Source organism: Mytilus trossulus, chromosome 3, assembly GCF_036588685.1.
Source record: "Mytilus trossulus isolate FHL-02 chromosome 3, PNRI_Mtr1.1.1.hap1, whole genome shotgun sequence".
Classification (NCBI taxonomy): domain Eukaryota; kingdom Metazoa; phylum Mollusca; class Bivalvia; order Mytilida; family Mytilidae; genus Mytilus; species Mytilus trossulus.
In genome coordinates this window covers 902,658-921,261 of record NC_086375.1, presented here as the reverse complement: position 1 = coordinate 921,261, position 18,604 = coordinate 902,658, and the positions used below count along the sequence as shown (strand labels likewise).

At 32.1% G+C, this 18,604-nt stretch overlaps 1 protein-coding gene across 1 annotated transcript in view; it reads left to right on the top strand.

The window, feature by feature from the left end:
• LOC134709790 (pleckstrin homology domain-containing family H member 1-like) overlaps positions 1 to 18,604 on the top strand; it is a 70,130-nt gene that overhangs the window by 488 nt on the left and 51,038 nt on the right. The window contains exons 2-3 of the mRNA XM_063569934.1: positions 7,097 to 7,172; positions 12,355 to 12,495. Coding sequence (XP_063426004.1) covers positions 12,388 to 12,495 — 108 coding nt within the window. The 5' untranslated portion in view covers positions 7,097 to 7,172; positions 12,355 to 12,387. The remainder of the gene's footprint in view (positions 1 to 7,096; positions 7,173 to 12,354; positions 12,496 to 18,604) is intronic.

Below are 18,604 nucleotides of genomic sequence, written 5' to 3'. Positions count from 1 at the left end.
GACAAATAGCAATAAAGGTGTATTTGAAAATCAAAGACAACTGTCAACTTTTGTGTTCATCAATGAAATCATTTTGAACATGTTCATTGACATCATATTTCTGTCAAAAAGTTTAGTTATACTATAACTGAACATAGTGCGTGAGGTATATGTTGTAGGCAGGGGTCGAAATTGGCACTGGTCTGTGAACCAGAAGAGTTTGCATCGACCCAGTAGATTTTGTCAGCTGGTGGTCCGGCGGACCAGTAGACATTTTTCGTTAAAACTCACTGATTGCATCCCAATTTGGGTTTGAATGGTTTCATTGAAATAAACTATCCTCTAAGTTGTATTGTATATATATATATATATGTTAAACAAGCGATCAATATCCATTCTTCTTTGTTGTTTGTTTATTTTAATATAAGGTGACAATCAGTAAACTACGGCTGCAAAACATGACAACTAATTATAAGTTGCTATATTTTCAAATCAAAACAGACAAAGAGTGAAAAAAATTGACAGTTACTCAATAATTATGTTTGCGTAAAAAATTATAAAATCGTGCACAGAAGACTAAGTTTATGATATTACGCAGGGGTGTGGAAATGCTATGCCCGACTCGCCCGACTCGTACATTTGAACAACCGGACAAGTAATTATTTTTGTCGTGGTTGCCCGTGGACAAGTAAAAAAATATACAAAACAAAGTTCAAATCCAACAAAAACATTAAATAAATTTCAAGACGTATAAAGATGTTTAATTTATGTAAAAGAAACCAATGTTCAGCAAGTAAAAACATCAATGTTATTACATGATACCGGAAATAGATCGATTACCAAAATAAATAAAAATAAGTATGCGAACCCGAGTCGCGTAACATTGCAATTGGCTTTGTCCATTGACCCGGGATCGTCGATTAGGTTTTATTCATCATTTACAGGAAGTGTCATTTCTTTAAATTGTGTATCGAGATTCAGATTGATAAATACTTAATAAAAAGCTGGGCAAGCAAGACAAAAAGAGTCATGAGTCGAATAGAAAATCTTAAGTGCAAATGGAGGACACAGAGTTTTCAAAAAAAACGGAAGCCAGAATTTCAGACATCGTGGATATCAGATTGCCCAGCTATCTATGGAAATTCGGGAAATAAATTGAGTTTTTGTCTTATTTATAGATGAACGGTCAACATTATTTGTTGTCAAAGTGGTAAATAGAAGGGATGCTTTAATTGCCCATCAAGACAATAATAAATAATCAAGAAAAAAACAAGTGTGTCAGTTGAGAGAAACACCACAAAATCAATAGTTTATCTATCAAGTTTACATTTCTTCAATCACTGTCCTCAAATTTAGTATATGTTCCGTTCCTACTGGCTACAATTTTTATTCAAAAACTGCTGCAAAATTGTCCTTTATATGTCATTTCATTGGTTGAACTTGGTTTTCTGTTAGGTTTCTGTCCCATTGATGTTAATATAACCCATTTCCTACTTTCCCTAATTTTTTACACATATAAACAAATGGATTTCATTTGTTTGTGATGCACAACAGTGCTAATTAAGAATCATATATTAGCTAACAAGAAATACTTCAATATTTATTCATGGATCATCAGGGCAAGTAAATTTTTTTCCGGACAAGTAAAATTTTAGGTTTCACTTGCCCGGGGACAAGTGCTCACAACAAATATTTCCACACCCCTGTTACGTGCATTGGTTCAAGAATTGGATAAACATTATTTTAACCAGTCACTCATTTCATATGACTTGTTAACAAAATTTAAAAGACAATAATTACAATGTTATTTTTTATTTACCTCCCTAACATTTAAGTTATGTTGTGAAGTTGTCTTCTAGCTTGTTTTGTTTTAGCAGTTGCTTCCTTTGTTATAAAGAAATGTTGTATTGTCTTGAAATGTTTTTTAAAAGTTGCTATTACACAACAGCCCTGCTGGATTTTGCTTTTCCAACCGGCCCACAGTGGACCATCTGTGCCCACTCAAAAACTTATCTGCTTTTTTCAATTGATTGTACTTGCAAGTCTTTTGATTAAACAAAAGACATTACATGCCCACTCCTATGGGTGGGCATAGTGGACAAGCTAGAAATTTTGCCCACCTGGTGCCCACTCCCACTGTGGACAGGTGGACAAAGTAAAATCCACCTGAGCTGTAGTGTAAATGCTAATGAAGGTATATTAATATTAACCATGATTATGTATGTCTTTTGAATACATCATAAAAGTATTGAAATAGAAAATGACATACATAAATAATCATGGCTAAAAGAAAATTTCTTCAAAATTAATATTATTTGGCAAAAAAAAAATTGGAAAGGGTTTAAAAAAATCAGGGGGGGGGTCTCCAAGATTTTAGGAATTGCCCAAAATTCTAATACAATCATGATGATGTAAAAAAATTAAGAAATTAAACGTGGTAAAAAAAAATTACCTCTTTAAAGCAAGAACTTGTCCTAAACTCTACAAATTTTTTTTTTCAACTTGCCCAATAGTACAAGTGCATTTCAAAACCATAGATACCCGTAATATTATACCCTATGCCAAAACTTACTTGTTCAATTAGAATTATAACTTGTCCAAAAAAACACTTTCAGTCATATTAACCTTTTTTTGCATTATAGGTTGTTTCAATGAACAAAAAACTAAGACTAATCAAGATTTTTTTTTGTCATAAAATGTTTTGGGTATACTGCTTTTAAGATAGGTAAGACAAAAAAAAGAGTATTTTTTTGGTTTACTGTACCCCTACCTACAATGACCTTCCCTAATTTTTATCCCATACCCTAAAGTTTTTTTTGGCCACTCTTAAAGTCACAATGTTGCTACCATAAAAATCAATGTAAAAAAAATAAATAGAAATTTTAAAAAATCCCTACATACCCTTGTTTTTTTTTCAGCATGTGACAGTAAACACATATATACTTTTTTGTTTGGCCTAGGCAACATCTAACAATCTGATGTTATTTTTGGCCTTAGAAGAGTCTATTCAACTTTAAAATGAATTGTTGCTTTACTTACTATGTCACAGCACAGAATTACTGAATGATATGTTTCCCCAGAAAGGAGTTTAGCCTGTCAGTGAACCCCAACAGATCATAAGATCCAGCTAAATTATATTAAATGTTGTGCTCATATTATATTATAGTTCCCAAAACTATCAGATACAAGAAAATTTAGACACGTTAAATAAAACTTCATTGCAAATCAATAGTTATTCTGTATATAGTTCCATCTAATTGTTACGGCACTGAAATATCAGTTATTTCTTATAATGAAGACATTCCTAATTATTTAGTTTAATGAACAAAAAATAGACCAAAAAAACCCAGTTAGTAAGAAAATTGTACGAGTTTATATAATTACTTGTATTCTGTTTTTCAAAGGTAACATTGTAGTAAATTAGATAATACGGTAATATGCCATCTGGTGTATCATAATGCTATACTAAGACTAAGAGGCTATCTGACTTTTGTTAAGTTCCTTTGTGAACTAACTAAGCTAATTAGTAAATAGTCAGGTGTTCTCATTAATTCAAGAAGAATTTTATTCTTATATTATCCTTGACTTAAAATTGCTGTTTAAAAAAAAATTGTTGGCAAGTTACAGTCAAACCTGCTTAAGATACCAACATTAAGTGAAAAACCTGTGTTATACGACCATTAATTTAAGATCCCTCTTTAGTGTATTTCATATAGATTGAACCTGTATTAAAAGACCACCTGTCTTAACTGAAGAGACCACTATTTTGCTCTCCTTGGAGAAGTCTCTTAAAACAAGTTTCACTGTATGAAATTCAAGATTCAAGATTATTTTTTCTACAGGATGAAATGTTTATTTAATATGGACAAGAAGAGACTACGTCCACATTCATTAATTGACATTAAACTCTTTTTTTTTATTTAACTTTATGGCCGGCATATAAACCAAATTTGGTCAGACAATTGTATTGCCAATATTTTTTCCAAATGTCAAACAATTTTTTTCAGTACTAAATTGTCCCTCTAATTTACCCCCCCCCCCCCCCCCCCCCTTTTTCCCCACCTAGTTAACCCTTGCAAACTTGTTTGTCCCAGAAAATTATATTGGATATGTGATTAATATGATATTGACTATTCTGACCTATACATACCCCGACCTAATTGTAACAAATGAATCTGATGATCTATGTAAATATTAGAATGTAAAAGTTTACTTTACTTTAGCTAATGATTTGATCTTCACTTTATCGTAAATGCAGTTTTACACTGAAGATTATCACTGAAGTACATTTAGAATAAATTGAATTGCCTGTTATGGGTGAGTTTAATGATAGAGTACATTATCGTATTAAGCTAACTACATCGTATCTCTCTCCATATAATGGACCACTTTATCATTGACAGAGGTGAAAGCAACAGTAATTGTATCCTTATTTGTCAATATCAGATAGATATCGGAGAAAACAGCGGTTGTTTAACACGTTGTAGTATTGACTTGACTTCCATTGATTTGAATAATTTCGACACAATTAGTCAAGAATTTCCCAAAAGTTAGATATTATGAATAGTAATTTGATGATAAAGTTATTCACTAGGGACCCATAAAGCACAAATTGATATTCTTTTGAATATTTTTCGTTAGAAGTAACTATAAGTTTAGGAAAAGATAAGAGAAGAAGAAAAAGGACCAAGGAATATAGTATTTTATCGTCAGTTTCAATGTCAATGATTGTGTGACCTTTTATGAAGGGTTCAATAACAAAAGGAATGTTTGAATATTTTTACCATTATATCTCCTAGAAATTATTTGTTTCAGCACCAATTTTCACAGCCCCTTATTTCACATTTGTACATGTTGTATATTGGCAGGATAAGGCCTATTAAAAAAATATACCTGTGTTTCAGCTAACTTTCTGAAAAAAGACCAATTAGGGTAGATTATTTGATACATAAAGTATATGATTTGAAAAATGTTTTTGGCTGGTTTAGTCAGGTCAAGTCAGCCAGACTTTAAAGAGAATGACAGAAAATCTTAGGGTAGGTAGAGTTAGCAGAAACACATTTGTTTCATTAGGCATTATAATCTATGGCTGATGTGGCAAGGTTAAAATTTTCATATTTATTTGGAAATTTCAATTCTCTTCTCTTGAGAAACATACAATCTACAGTGAAACATCTCTTATCTTACACACTGGGGGACTAGGTTAAGGCAGGATGTCAGAATAGTCAGGTGTCGGATTAGACAGGTTACACTGTATATGGTTGATTGATTGTTGTTTGCTCAATGTTTAGTGGCAAATATTTGAGGTATAGACATATGCAGGACAAGAACAATTTGAAATTTGTTAATATTCTTAGTTCTGCTCAGTCATTTGACTTGGATTTGGTACAAATATATACAACATGTTTCAGTAAGGAGTAGGAAAGATATCCTAACCGATTACACCCTCCCCCTTTTTTCAATCGACCACTGAACATATATATAATGAAGTATGCAGCTTGGTATTTGGGAGAACTATAATACTGAATAAACTCATGGAGGTCTGAATTATTATCATTCATCATAAAAAAAACATTTGTATAGATAAAAATACATTGAAAATCATGACTCATAAATAATATCTTGTTCATGAATTGGTAAACAAAAACTTTTATTTGTTACAGTCATAAATGAAATGAAATATGATTTAGTAAATAAAACAATCAATAGTGCAATTAAAGAAAGAGCTAAGTATTTGACAAAGAATTTATTAAATTTGAAGAATGTTGCAAAAGCAGGGTGTTAGTTAATATGTGTTTGAATTAAAAAGATCATATGGTAAGAAAAGGGTGAGACTAACAGCAATGAGGGCATTATTATATTCTATTGTAAGTTCATCATTATTTGCTGAATACCAATTTTCATGGTACTTGCATTTTCTAACTACAAATTTTAATGTTCAACCAAGTACAATTTTGATGTAGGCTTGTTTGTTTTCATATTTTTGCTAAACCACCATTATTTGTCAGTAGCAGTTCTGGTCAAACTATGTCAGTCCTGGTCAAACTATGGCAGTTATTGTCAGTGACAGTCCTAATCAGTTGTCAGTAACATTCCTAGTCAAACTATGTCAGTCCTGGTCAAACTATGGCAGTTATTGTCAGTGACAGTCCTAATCAGTTGTCAGTAACATTCCTAGTCAAACTATGTCAGTCCTGGTCAAACTATGACAGTTATTGTCAGTAGCAGTCCTGGTCAGTTGTCAGTAACATTCCTAGTCAAACTATGTCAGTCCTTGTCAAACTATGACAGTTATTGTCAGTAGCAGCCCTGTCAGTTGTCAGTAACATTCCTAGTCAAACTATATCAGTCCTGGTCAAACTATGACAGTTATTGTCAGTAGCAGTCCTGGTCAAACTAGCAGTTATTATCAGTGGCAGTCCTAGTCAGTTGTCAATTGCAGTCCTGGTCAAACTACATGTATGACAGTTATTGTCAGTGGCAGTCCTGGTCAGTTGTCAGTAACATCTGTGGTCAAACTATCATAGTCATTGTCAGTGGCAATCCTAGTCAGTTGTCAGTGGAAGACCTGGTCAAACTAATAGCACTTATTGTCAGTGGCAGTCCTGGTCAGTTGTCAGTAACATTTCTGAACAAATTATCTCAGTCATTGTCAGTGGCAGACCTAGTAAAACTATGGCAGTTTTTGTCAGTGGCAGCCCTAGTTGGTTGTCAGTTGCAGTCCTGGTCAACCTATGGCACTTATTGTCAGTGGCAATCCTAGTAAATTGTCAGTGGCAGTCCTGGTCAAACTATCACATTCATTGTAAGTGGCAGTCCTGGTCAAATTATGGCTTTCATTGTCAGTGGAAGTTCTGTTCAAAATATGGCATTTATTGACAGTGGCAGTCCTAGTCAGTTGTCATTCCTGGTCAAACTGTCTTGTTATTGTCAGAAGCAGTTCTGGTCAAACTATCACAGTCCTTGTTAGTGTCTTGGTCAAACTACATATCTGCCATTGATTTAACCATATGTACTGTATGTATGTAAAATAGATTATTTGATAAACATCAATGACTAGCACTTCTATCAATAGAACATTTTATCTATAGCAATAATCCATATCTTTATTTTACAGCATGCTCTCCTTGGGATGTGTATTGGTTATGATAGGTGTGGAATTGATGCTGATCTATTGATGGTCAATCTGTAAGGTAAGGTCACTTCTATATTATTGTACTTTCCTGCATACATTCTTTCATTATACATGTGGTCAGAAATTAAGATTTTTTTATTTTTTTTATATATTTTACAATCAAAATAGTTGTAATTGAATGCAATGAATATACTCCATTTGTAGTAACTTTTATCAGTTTTAAAGCTTTTTTGAAGTATATTAAAAGGTTTTTGAGTAAGTAAGTAAATTGATTTATATATTTTTAATGTTTATTGCATTGATATGAAGATTTATGTGAAGGAAGATTTTCCAGTCTGATAAACAAAGTATTGGATTGTTACCATGTTAACAATTAATTAGCACTTGATCATGAAAGATCTTCATCAGATATTGATTTTACTGTCCATTTCTTGACCCACAGAGACCAGGAATATTAAATCCTTTTATAATACATCTATACTGGACATCAACAAATGTAAAATCTTAAGTGAAAAAGGTAGGGCTAATTTTCAGTTATTTTACTAAATTTGCTTTCTCTCCAATAAAAGTCTTTAAATTTTGAATTGTAGCTTTACTTCGTTCAAATATGTACTTTTGAAGTTCTTTTTGCATTTAGAATTACTGTTTCAATATGTATACATTTCAAACTACAACTTCTAAATTAAACTGGTTCAGTAATATTTATTTATATCACATTTAATAGCATGTTTATGAATTGATCATGATTGTAATATTTGCCACTGTTTGTTAAAGTTTAACAGTGTCCAATCCAGCAATTTAAACTAAACAGAAAATTGGATGACCCCTGACAGAGTCCTTTTTTCATGGAATTCTTTCCTCTATATTTACTTTCTTTAGGACATACTTTTAGTACCAAAGTACACTAACAAGTTGACTGTCTTTCAAAGATTTTTATGTAATCATGGTTTTAAAAGAAATTAAAATGGAAATTTTACAATTCTGTCAAATATAGAAATAAGTGCATGCATTTATTAGTGCAATTTTGTCATTTTAGACTAAAATGCGATTTTAATTTTTGTGATATTGAGAAAAATCCTGTTAAATTCATATATAAAAATTCGAAATTCAAGTTTAAATCAATGCGATTATAATCCTGTCACATTTTCCGCAATACTAAAAACATTAATCCAGTAGCAGGTACAAATAATTTGATTGATTGATTGTTGGTTGCTTTATGCCGCATTATCACAAAAAGGCTATATTGCCGCGAGCAAATACTTTGAAGGAATCATTATGTTTTTGGCTTTATATAAAATTATAGAAGTTTTGGATCATCCAAGCTTTTGTCTATCATTTAACCACCAAGAAAGTAGTGAGAGTCTATAAAAAATTAAATTTATGCATTCACCTGCAGTCTTTCCATTCCTATGTTTATAAAAATATTTTGTTCACATTTAATCTTAGGTAATACTGATCCTAAACAGAATTATTATTTATTTGGTCGGCTGCTATAAGTATTGACATGAAATTTTCAAATATGATGATTGTTATTTTTTGTCGCACTTTTCTTAAGTAATTCTGAACAGAATTTCTCAAGTACCACTAAACAGAATAACTTAACTTTTGTTAGATCTGGTAGACGCTGAGTTTTTGATACTTTGAATTACAAGTGGGGTATGCAATCTTGTTTGGAAAACAAATTCAGCTGTTAGCAGTATCTTAACCTTTACCAAATCTTGTTTAATACAAATTTAAATCGATAATTTTTTACTTTGAAAATAAATAAATATTTCAATATGAAACCTTAGATAGTTATCATGCATTTATAATTATGAGGAAATCTATATTGTTTTGCAGAAATGTTTGAAAAGAAACACACAATTATTTTTATTCAATTATCCAAAGTTTTGACCCATGATTGTATATATATGCACCACACATGTGCACATCTTACATAGATAGAAGGGGGTTTGAGTACAACAAGACCTATCATCACACGTCAATTATCTGTAATCAGAGATACAATCAGTACTTAATTAACAGTAAACATACTCTCTAACCTGTGTAGTGCAGATCAATTATCTCTTCCTGCTAATCTGATGGCCATAATCTTAATCAGCTCAAAACTTATTTATAGTAGTTGATGTTGCTATTTCTTCATATTTCTGTTGTTATTCTTCTGTTTTTGTTTAGCAATGGTGGTGGTGCTAAAAAAGAATACAAGTCCAATATTACCCTTTTCAACCATTGTCAGAGCAACATGAGCAAGTCTTCAAAGAGATTTTGTTCAATGTCAGAGCAACCCTGAACTAATGGAGCATAAGGTGCATTGGACTTATATGACCAAAGCCTCCCTCTACCCTAAGCAGTATAATCTTAATTTTATTTCAATGAAAGTGTTGCCAAAGTCATTCTTGTACTACTATAGTTATAAAGATCATTTCAGCTTCCCAATTGTGGACTTTCTATTTTTATGTCGCAATTTAGTTTTTAACATCACCTGCATTTGTTATGCATATTTCCCAGTTCATAAGATATTTTAGATAATTTAAGTCCTATCATGCTTTCTTTGAAGGGCTATGTTGTGTTCTATATACTGTTTTTTGCTTTTTGGTGTGTTTTTTTGTATTTTGCAATTGGCAGTGTCTGTATATTTTTTAACTAATGAGTTTGAATGTCCCTTCTTTATCTTAATTTTCACCTCTCTTTTATCAGGAAATTTAAAATGAAAGATTTAGGGCCTGTACCCAGGACAAAAGTTTAGACAAACAGATCGATTAAAATAGCCTCATTTAATAGTAAAAATCATTATCATGTAGTATGGGATTGCAAGTCAACATCCAGTACTTACAATAATGACGTATTAAAGATCAAATTGCTTGATACTTTTGAATGAGAATGTAAGAATGGGCCCCATCTTGTATTTTTTTATTATTTTTTTTATTCAGGTGGTGGGGCTTCTTAAGTTATAGGAATATAAGAAGAAATACATTGGGCCTCTAGTATTAGTTCTAACTGTATTCTTAGTGGTGAATTTGTGATACATTGATGCTGCCAAACTTTCTAACATTATATAGTAACATAGCCATCAGAAGTTCATTAAGATAATTAAGTTAATTAGTTTTAAAGAGAATTCTCCATGGAGGTCTATACCAGGTATAAATAAAACACTTTAAAATACCAGAATATAAATATTTAGTCTATTTTTAGTAACAAAACGTGTTAACTTATTTCATTTATAGATCTGTAATGCTGAAGTTCAATTAATCATGAATAGTCAGTTTCTTTGTTTACATCAGCCATGCTTTATATCTCTTCAGGTTTTGTAATCATTTTTTGTAACCAACAATGCATTGAGTTTAAAATTAGAGATTGAGGGAAGATGGTCTGTAGAATTCTAATTGAACTTTGTTAGTTTTTTATATGATTTGAAATTTGAGGTTGAGGGAAGCTTTAAAGAAGATTGCATGTTAAATGACAGAAATGTTTTCAGAATTTTTCAAAAAAGTAAGGGTGGGGTAGAGGTCCAGTCTAGTTTATATATATATCTAGGTGATTTAACATTAAATATTGCAATTTTAAATAGTGGATTTTAAACTCTAACATGTCTAAGCACCACTAGGATTTTGTCAATGTGGCATGCTGCAATTCAATCATTTTTATGCCCCACCTACGATAGTAGAGGGGCATTATGTTTTCTGGTCTGTGGCTCCCTTCGTTCGTCTGTGCGTTCGTTCGTCTGTGCGTTCATTCGTCCGTCTGTGCGACCCTTCAGGTTAAAGTTATTGGTCAAGGTAGTTTTTGATGAAGATGAAGTCCAATCAACTTGAAACTTAGTACACTTGTTGCTTATGATATGATCTTTCTAATTTTAAAGCCAAATTAGACTTTTTACTTCAATTTCACGATTCACTGAACATAGAAAATGAAAGTGGGAGTTTCAGGTTAAAGTTTTTGGTCAAGGTAGTTTTTGATGAAATTGAAGTCCAATCAACTTGAAACTTACTACATATGTTCCCTATAGTGTAATCTTTCTAATTTTAATGCCAAATTAGATTATTACCCAATTCACGGTCCATGGAACATGCAAAAGAATAGTGCGAGTGGGGCATCCATGTACTTTGGACACATTCTTGTTTGGGGATAGATTGAATAGTGTGGACCTTTGATAAACTTTCCATCTCATCCCCTTTCACCTATTATTTTGATATATATGATCATTATGGAACAGAATTGCCAACCTGTCTGTTGGAGATATGATATGCAGCTATAGGAATTAAAGTGTACATATAAACTGCCTGACAGGGTTAATTAATGACCTTGACCTACTTACATACAAAAAGTTTATGTAGAGTAATTTTTCATAACAAATCATTATAAACAAATTTAGTTGTTTGCAACACTATTGGACAAGTGGAATAAAACCCTCTAAGCCCCCTGTAGAAATAACTTAAAATTGTTTGAATATATATTTGATTCTATTATGTAAGTTAAAATAAGTTTATGCATGATGAAACTAAGACTTTATCAAAGTTCAAATCAATAGGTTGTCTTTGCAAGACTCCAGACACTTTTTAAATTCACAGTGCTAGAGAAAGCACAACATGTATATCAAGCTACTTACAATTGATTGTCTTTGCAGGCAATAAGATTTAAAAATTCAATAATAAATGATGCACTTAGTATTTGACAGATACAGTTTTATCATTGATAATAAATTAAATATAATAAATTTATAAAATCATGATAAATTGACCAATAATGTCTCTTTACCATTCTGTCATACAAATTTTAAAGGCTGATTTTAGGATATTATACATCAGGACAAGATAAAAAGATATTGTTTATTTTTGGCTATTACCATGCATCATTTTGTATCTGTCTGAACTGTTATTATTTGAGAAATATCTCCCAGTAGAAACCACAGGACCAAATACAACCAAAGTTTGACAGAATAGTATCAGGGTTTCTATCTTATAAAATTTGTATTTTTGGTTGCTGAAAATCAAACAACATATGCATGCCACTATGGCTTTAATGGAGGTAATATCTTGTTCAGCATAATGGATTAAAAAATCTGATAGGGGCAAACAAATTCCAAAATATCAAGATTTATCTACCTTCAATCTGTTTACTCCCAAATATCAGGTGTACAATTCAGGATATTACAAGCCTCTTGTTTTAATGCAGTTGTCCAGTTCACTAATTTGTAGCTAGAAGTTATTATTCAATTAACCAGAATGTTATTTCTATGATAGATGAAGTGAAAGACAGAATAACTCAGTGACAAAATGGAGGAAGAAGACATTAATTGGAAAGAAAGATGCCTGATACTAGAAACTTCACTACAGAAATTCAGGGAACAAGTGACCAAAATCAGAGAAACACTTGGATTAAAGGTTAGTTAGAATAAGATACTGTGGACTCATTTCTTTTCGTGGATACTGGTGTTTTGCGAATTAAGAAAAACTTGTACTTTGTGGATATCTGATTTCATGGATTTGCTAAAGGTTATATATAGACAAAAAAAAAAATCAGTTTTTCCTCTCAAAATAATTCATTTTCAATGGACTTAATTTACCTAGATTAACTTGGGATTTTTCAAGAAAGTCTTTCTGAGTAAAGCATAAGATTTTTTTCCCCTTAAGTTTCAAGGGTGAAAATGTGGTGCATTCTATGTATGGGTGCATTTTATACACACCAATATATTTTCAAAAGAGTACACCAAAATGTTGTGATTGGTTTAAAAAATTCTTAACAATGGAAATTGAGCCATTATTTTCATTTTGGTGAAAGTACAATGAGATCTCCCATTGTCCTTTAGATTCTGAAAAAGCGAATTGGTTTTCATCATTCCTAAAACTTTATTCCATATTATTCCTACAAACTTGCTTAGGAAATTACTTTGAACATGCATTGTAATTTAAATTGACATCTTGACTATTTATTTTGTCCAATCAAATCTTAAGTATTCTATAAAAAGAATATAAAAGAATATATGTCTGCAATCAGCTTTAATTGTAATGCTTGGGCAAATTTTTGTGATTACAAAACAAATCATACTTTTATTGGAATACTTATTATTGTTCAGGGAGCAATCCACCTTTAAGCTGGACTGATTTTTGCAGTGATAGAAAGTAGTACTATAATAATCCCTAGCTGCCAGTTATATGTCTGAGACAAATTTATCAAACAATCGTATTGTCCATAAGGTTCTCAATACTTAAAGAAAGATAAAAAATTTAAAAAAGCAGTTATAAAAAATGCCACTGTGACAACTCTTCATAGGAGACCAAAATGACACATTAATTAACAACTATATAGGTCATCATATGGCATTCAATAATTATAATGAGCAAAGCCCATACCGCATAGTCAGCTTTTTAAGGGCCCTTAAAATGACAATGTAAAACTAGTATCTCAATTGTTTGTAAAACAATTGAAAGGTCTTTCCTGTAAAAGTGATGTTTTCGTTATGTTCTTTGTACGACCTTTCGTTTGATATACGACAAGCATACCTTCTGAAACTTTTCGCTTTTTACACTTAATGATCTCATCCGCCTACATTTTTGAGATCGGAAGTATGATATATGTAACACATGGTAGATGAGCTTTCATTTGATATGCGACAACGCCATGTTCTAAAAAGTTTAAATTTTGCACTTAATAACCCCATCCAACCAATTTTTGGAGGTTGGGAATTTGACATTTCAAATGTACACATCATGACCTTTCATTTGATATACAACAACCCTATTGTAAAAGAAATTATTTTTTTTGCACTCAATGACCCCATCCAACCAATTTTTGGGGGACGTCAATTTGAAATTTGAAATGCACGCTTTATGTTCTTTCATTCGATATGCGACAACTTTACCATCTGAGAAATTTGAATTTTTGCACTAAATGACCCCACTCTTCCACCTGGGATGAAAAAGAGGTTTAAAATTTTCATTTTTAAGTAGAGTTTATTGAGACCTTCAATTTGATATATCAGATGACCCCATTTGACAAAGTGCAAAAAATGATGCAATATCAACTATATAAATAGAAGTTATGAAACTCACAAAGTCAATGCAAAACATGAAAATTTCTAATTTATTTTTGGGTGTTTTTTTTCCATGGAATGTTTTTGGTATTTGGTTAAACATATAACTATGTCAATCTCTTCAATTTCTTAAACATTTTAAGTGGTTAGCTGTTGTTGTTTCAGAAATACTTGCCGCCGCTCGAAAAATTTCAAACTGCATTATCTCTAAAACGACAATAGATATCTCAAATCCGTTAAATGGTAAATGATCTGCAGTTAAAGGACAACACTATAGAAAAAGAAATGGGACAATTTCAAAGTTCACCAAGGTCACAATTAATCATCAAATATATGATGCAATACCAAACTTAAGAACCGGAAGCCGTGGAGACATGGGACTACCACCATTCAACTCAGGACCACTTGACCTTTCAAATATCACAAGGTCAAGGTCATAGTATACTGTGAAGGTCAATGTGAAATTTCATCATGACCTGACATTGACCTCAAATTGAAGGTCTTGAAATACTGATCATCTTTGCAGTTGATAGTAGGTTGATATATGTTACCTTTTAAAAGATATACACAAAATACTATACTTTTAAGAATCATCCCGTTGTAACTTTTGAACAGACGGTCGGACATTATTGGGCTTATTGTATAAAATGTAGAGCTCGTCGAGAGGAACAATTTACATGCTATATGTATGCAGCAAAGTCTTATCGTTTTACTAATATGTAAGCTTGAAATTGCAGCGTAATTTTTTTTTGCACTCAGTGACCTTTGACCTTGATTGTATATTAAAGGTCACATGAATTAAAGATTATTGGTGAAGGTCCCCAGTCTCTACGACTTCTGGTTCTCGAAATAGAGTTTTTCTAAAATTATGTACATTTTTTCAAGTGGAATAACACCTTATAAGGGTTAATAACAAAACGAGTGTACATGTTTATTAGCATTGCCATCTGTTCATGTACATGTTGCCGTTTTCAAATCGATTCTATCTTTTATACTTTATGTGAAAAATGCGAAAGAAAGAAATTGTTTCAAGGGGATATAACTCTCATAGGGAACGCTGAAATCTTAATCAGCCTCACATTGTAATACATCATTATGAGATCTACATTATGTCCAATTAAGGTCATGATATCTTTAAAACCAACGAGGGGGGGTCATGTTGAAAAAAATCAATAAAAGGAAGATAACTCCTAAAGGGGATGATGAAATCCTTAACAGGGTCATTTGGTAATGCATCTTGGTGAGGTCTAGCTATGGTCCATATTTGGTCCTAATAACTTCAACAGAAACAAGAGGCGGGCATGTCAAAAAAATGTTGGAAGAAAAAAAGGAAAAACTAGTATCTCAATTGTTTGTAAAACAATTGAAAGGTCTTTCCTGTAAAAGTGATGTTTTCGTTATGTACTTTGTACGACCTTTCGTTTGATATACGACAAGCATACCTTTTCAAACTTTTCGCTTTTAACACTTAATGACCTCATCCGCCTACAGTTTTGAGATCGGAAGTATGATATATGTAATACAGAGTAGATGAGCTTTCATTTGATATGCGACAACGCCATTTTCTAGAAAGTTTGATTTTTGCACTTAATAACCCTATCCAACTAATTTTTTGAGGTCGGGAATTTGATATTTTAAATGTACACATCATGACCTTTCATTTGATATACAACAACCCTATCTTTAAAGAAAATTTATATTTTGCACTCAATGACCACATCCAACCTTTTTTTGGGAGACGTCAATTTGAAATTTGAAATGTACGCTTTATGTTCTTTCATTTGATATGCGACAACCTTACCATCTGAGAAATTTGAATGTTTGCACTAAATGAACCCACCCTGCCCACTGGGATGAAAAGGGGGTTCAAAATTTTCATTTTTAGGTAGAGTTTATTTAGACCTTCAATTTGATATATCAGATGACCCCATTTGACAAAGTACAAATAATGATGCAATATCAACTATATAAATAGAAGTTATGAAACTTACAAAGTCAATGCAAAACTTGAAAATTTCAAAATGATTTTTTGGTGTATTTTTCCATGGAATGTTTTTGGTATTTGGTCAAACATATAACTATGTCAACCTCTTCAATTTCTTAAACATTTTTAGTGGTAAGCTCTTGTTGATTCAGAAATACATGCCTCCGCTCGCAAAACTTTAAACTGCAGTATCTCTATAACGACAATAGATATCTCAAATCTGTTAAATGATAAATGATCTACAGTTGAAGGACAACATTATAGAAAAAGAATTGGGACAATTTCAAAGTTCACCAAGGTCACAATTAATCATCAAATATATGATGCAATACCAAACTTGAGAACCGGAAGTCATAGAGACATGGGACTATCACCATTCAACTCAGGACCACTTGACCTTTCAGAGATCACAATGTCAAGGTCATAGTATAATGTGAAGGTCAAGGTGAAATTGCATCATGACGTAACATTGACCTCAAATTGAAGGTCTTGAATTACTGATCATCTTTGCAGTATATAGTAGGTTGATATCTGTTACCTTAAAAAAGATATACACAAAATACTAGATTTTTAAGAATCATCCCGTTGTAACTTTTGAACAGACGGTCGGACATTTTTCGGTTAATAATATAAAATGTAGAGCTCGTCGAGAGGAACATTTTATACGCTGTATGTATGCAGCAAAGTCTTATCGTTTTCCTAATATGTAAGCTTGAAATTGCAGCGTAATTTTTTTTTGCACTCAGTGACCTTTGACCTTGGGTGCATATTCAAGGTCACATGAATTACAGATTATTGGTGCAGGTCCCAAGTCGCTACGACTTCCGGTTCTGAAAATAAAAAAATTCTAAAACTGTTTACAATTTTTTAAGGGGAATAACTCCTTATAAGGGTTAATAACAAAATGATTGTATATGTTCAATAACATTGCCATGTGTTCTTGTACATGTTACCGTTTTCAAATCGATTCTGTCTTGAATACTTTTTGCTAAAAATGTAAAAGAAAGAAATTGCTTCAAGGGGACATAACTCTCATAAGGGATGATGAAATCCTTAGCAGCCTCATATGGTAACATATCATGATAAGATCTAGCTATTGTCCAAATAAGGTCATGATATCTTTTAAAACATTTAAGGGGGGCCATGTTGAAAAAAATCAATAAAAGGGAGATAACTTCTAAAGGGGATGATGAAATCCTACAAAAGTTCATCAGTGACCTTTGACCTTGGGTGCATATTCAAGGTCACATGAATTACAGATTATTGGTGCAGGTCCCAAGTCTCTACGACTTCCGGTTCTGAAAATAAAAAAATTCTAAAACTGTTCACAATTTTTCAAGGGGAATAACTCCTTATAAGGGTTAATAACAAAATGATTGTATATGTTCAATAACATTGCCATCTGTTCTTGTACATGTTACCGTTTTCAAATCGATTCTGTCTTGAATACTTTTTGCTAAAAATGTAAAAGAAAGAAATTGCTTCAAGGGGACATAACTCTCATAAGGGATGATGAAATCCTTAGCAGCCTCATATGGTAACATATCATGATAAGATCTAGCTATTGTCCAAATAAGGTCATGATATCTTTTAAAACATTTAAGGGGGGCCATGTTGAAAAAAATCAATAAAAGGGAGATAACTTCTAAAGGGGATGATGAAATCCTACAAAAGTTCATCTTGTAAAAGTTCATGATGAGGTCTATCGATGGTCCATATTTGGTCTTGATAACTTCAACAGAAAGGGGAGGAGGCCTTGTCAAACAAATGTTGGAAGAAAAAAAAGAAAAAAAAGAAAAAGAAAAAAAAACATTAGAAAAACAATAAGGTCTTTCCTCACGTAGGGGAAAGACCTTAAAAAACATTAGAAAAACAATAAGGTCTTTCCTCACGTAGGGGAAAGACCTTAAAAAGAAAAAAAAACATTAGAAAAACAATAAGGTCTTTCCTCACGTAGGGGAAAGACCTTAAAAGGTCATAGTATACTGTGAAGGTCAATGTGAAATTTCATTATGACCTGACATTGACCTCAAATTGAAGGTCTTGAAATACTGATCATCTTTGCAGTTGATAGTAGGTTGATATATGTTACCTTTTAAAAGATATACACAAAATACTATACTTTTAAGAATCATCCCGTTGTAACTTTTGAACAGACGGTCGGACATTATTGGGCTTATTGTATAAAATGTAGAGCTCGTCGAGAGGAACAATTTACATGCTATATGTATGCAGCAAAGTCTTATCGTTTTACTAATATGTAAGCTTGAAATTGCAGCGTAATTTTTTTTTGCACTCAGTGACCTTTGACCTTGATTGTATATTAAAGGTCACATGAATTAAAGATTATTGGTGAAGGTCCCCAGTCTCTACGACTTCTGGTTCTCGAAATAGAGTTTTTCTAAAATTATGTACATTTTTTCAAGTGGAATAACACCTTATAAGGGTTAATAACAAAACGAGTGTACATGTTTAT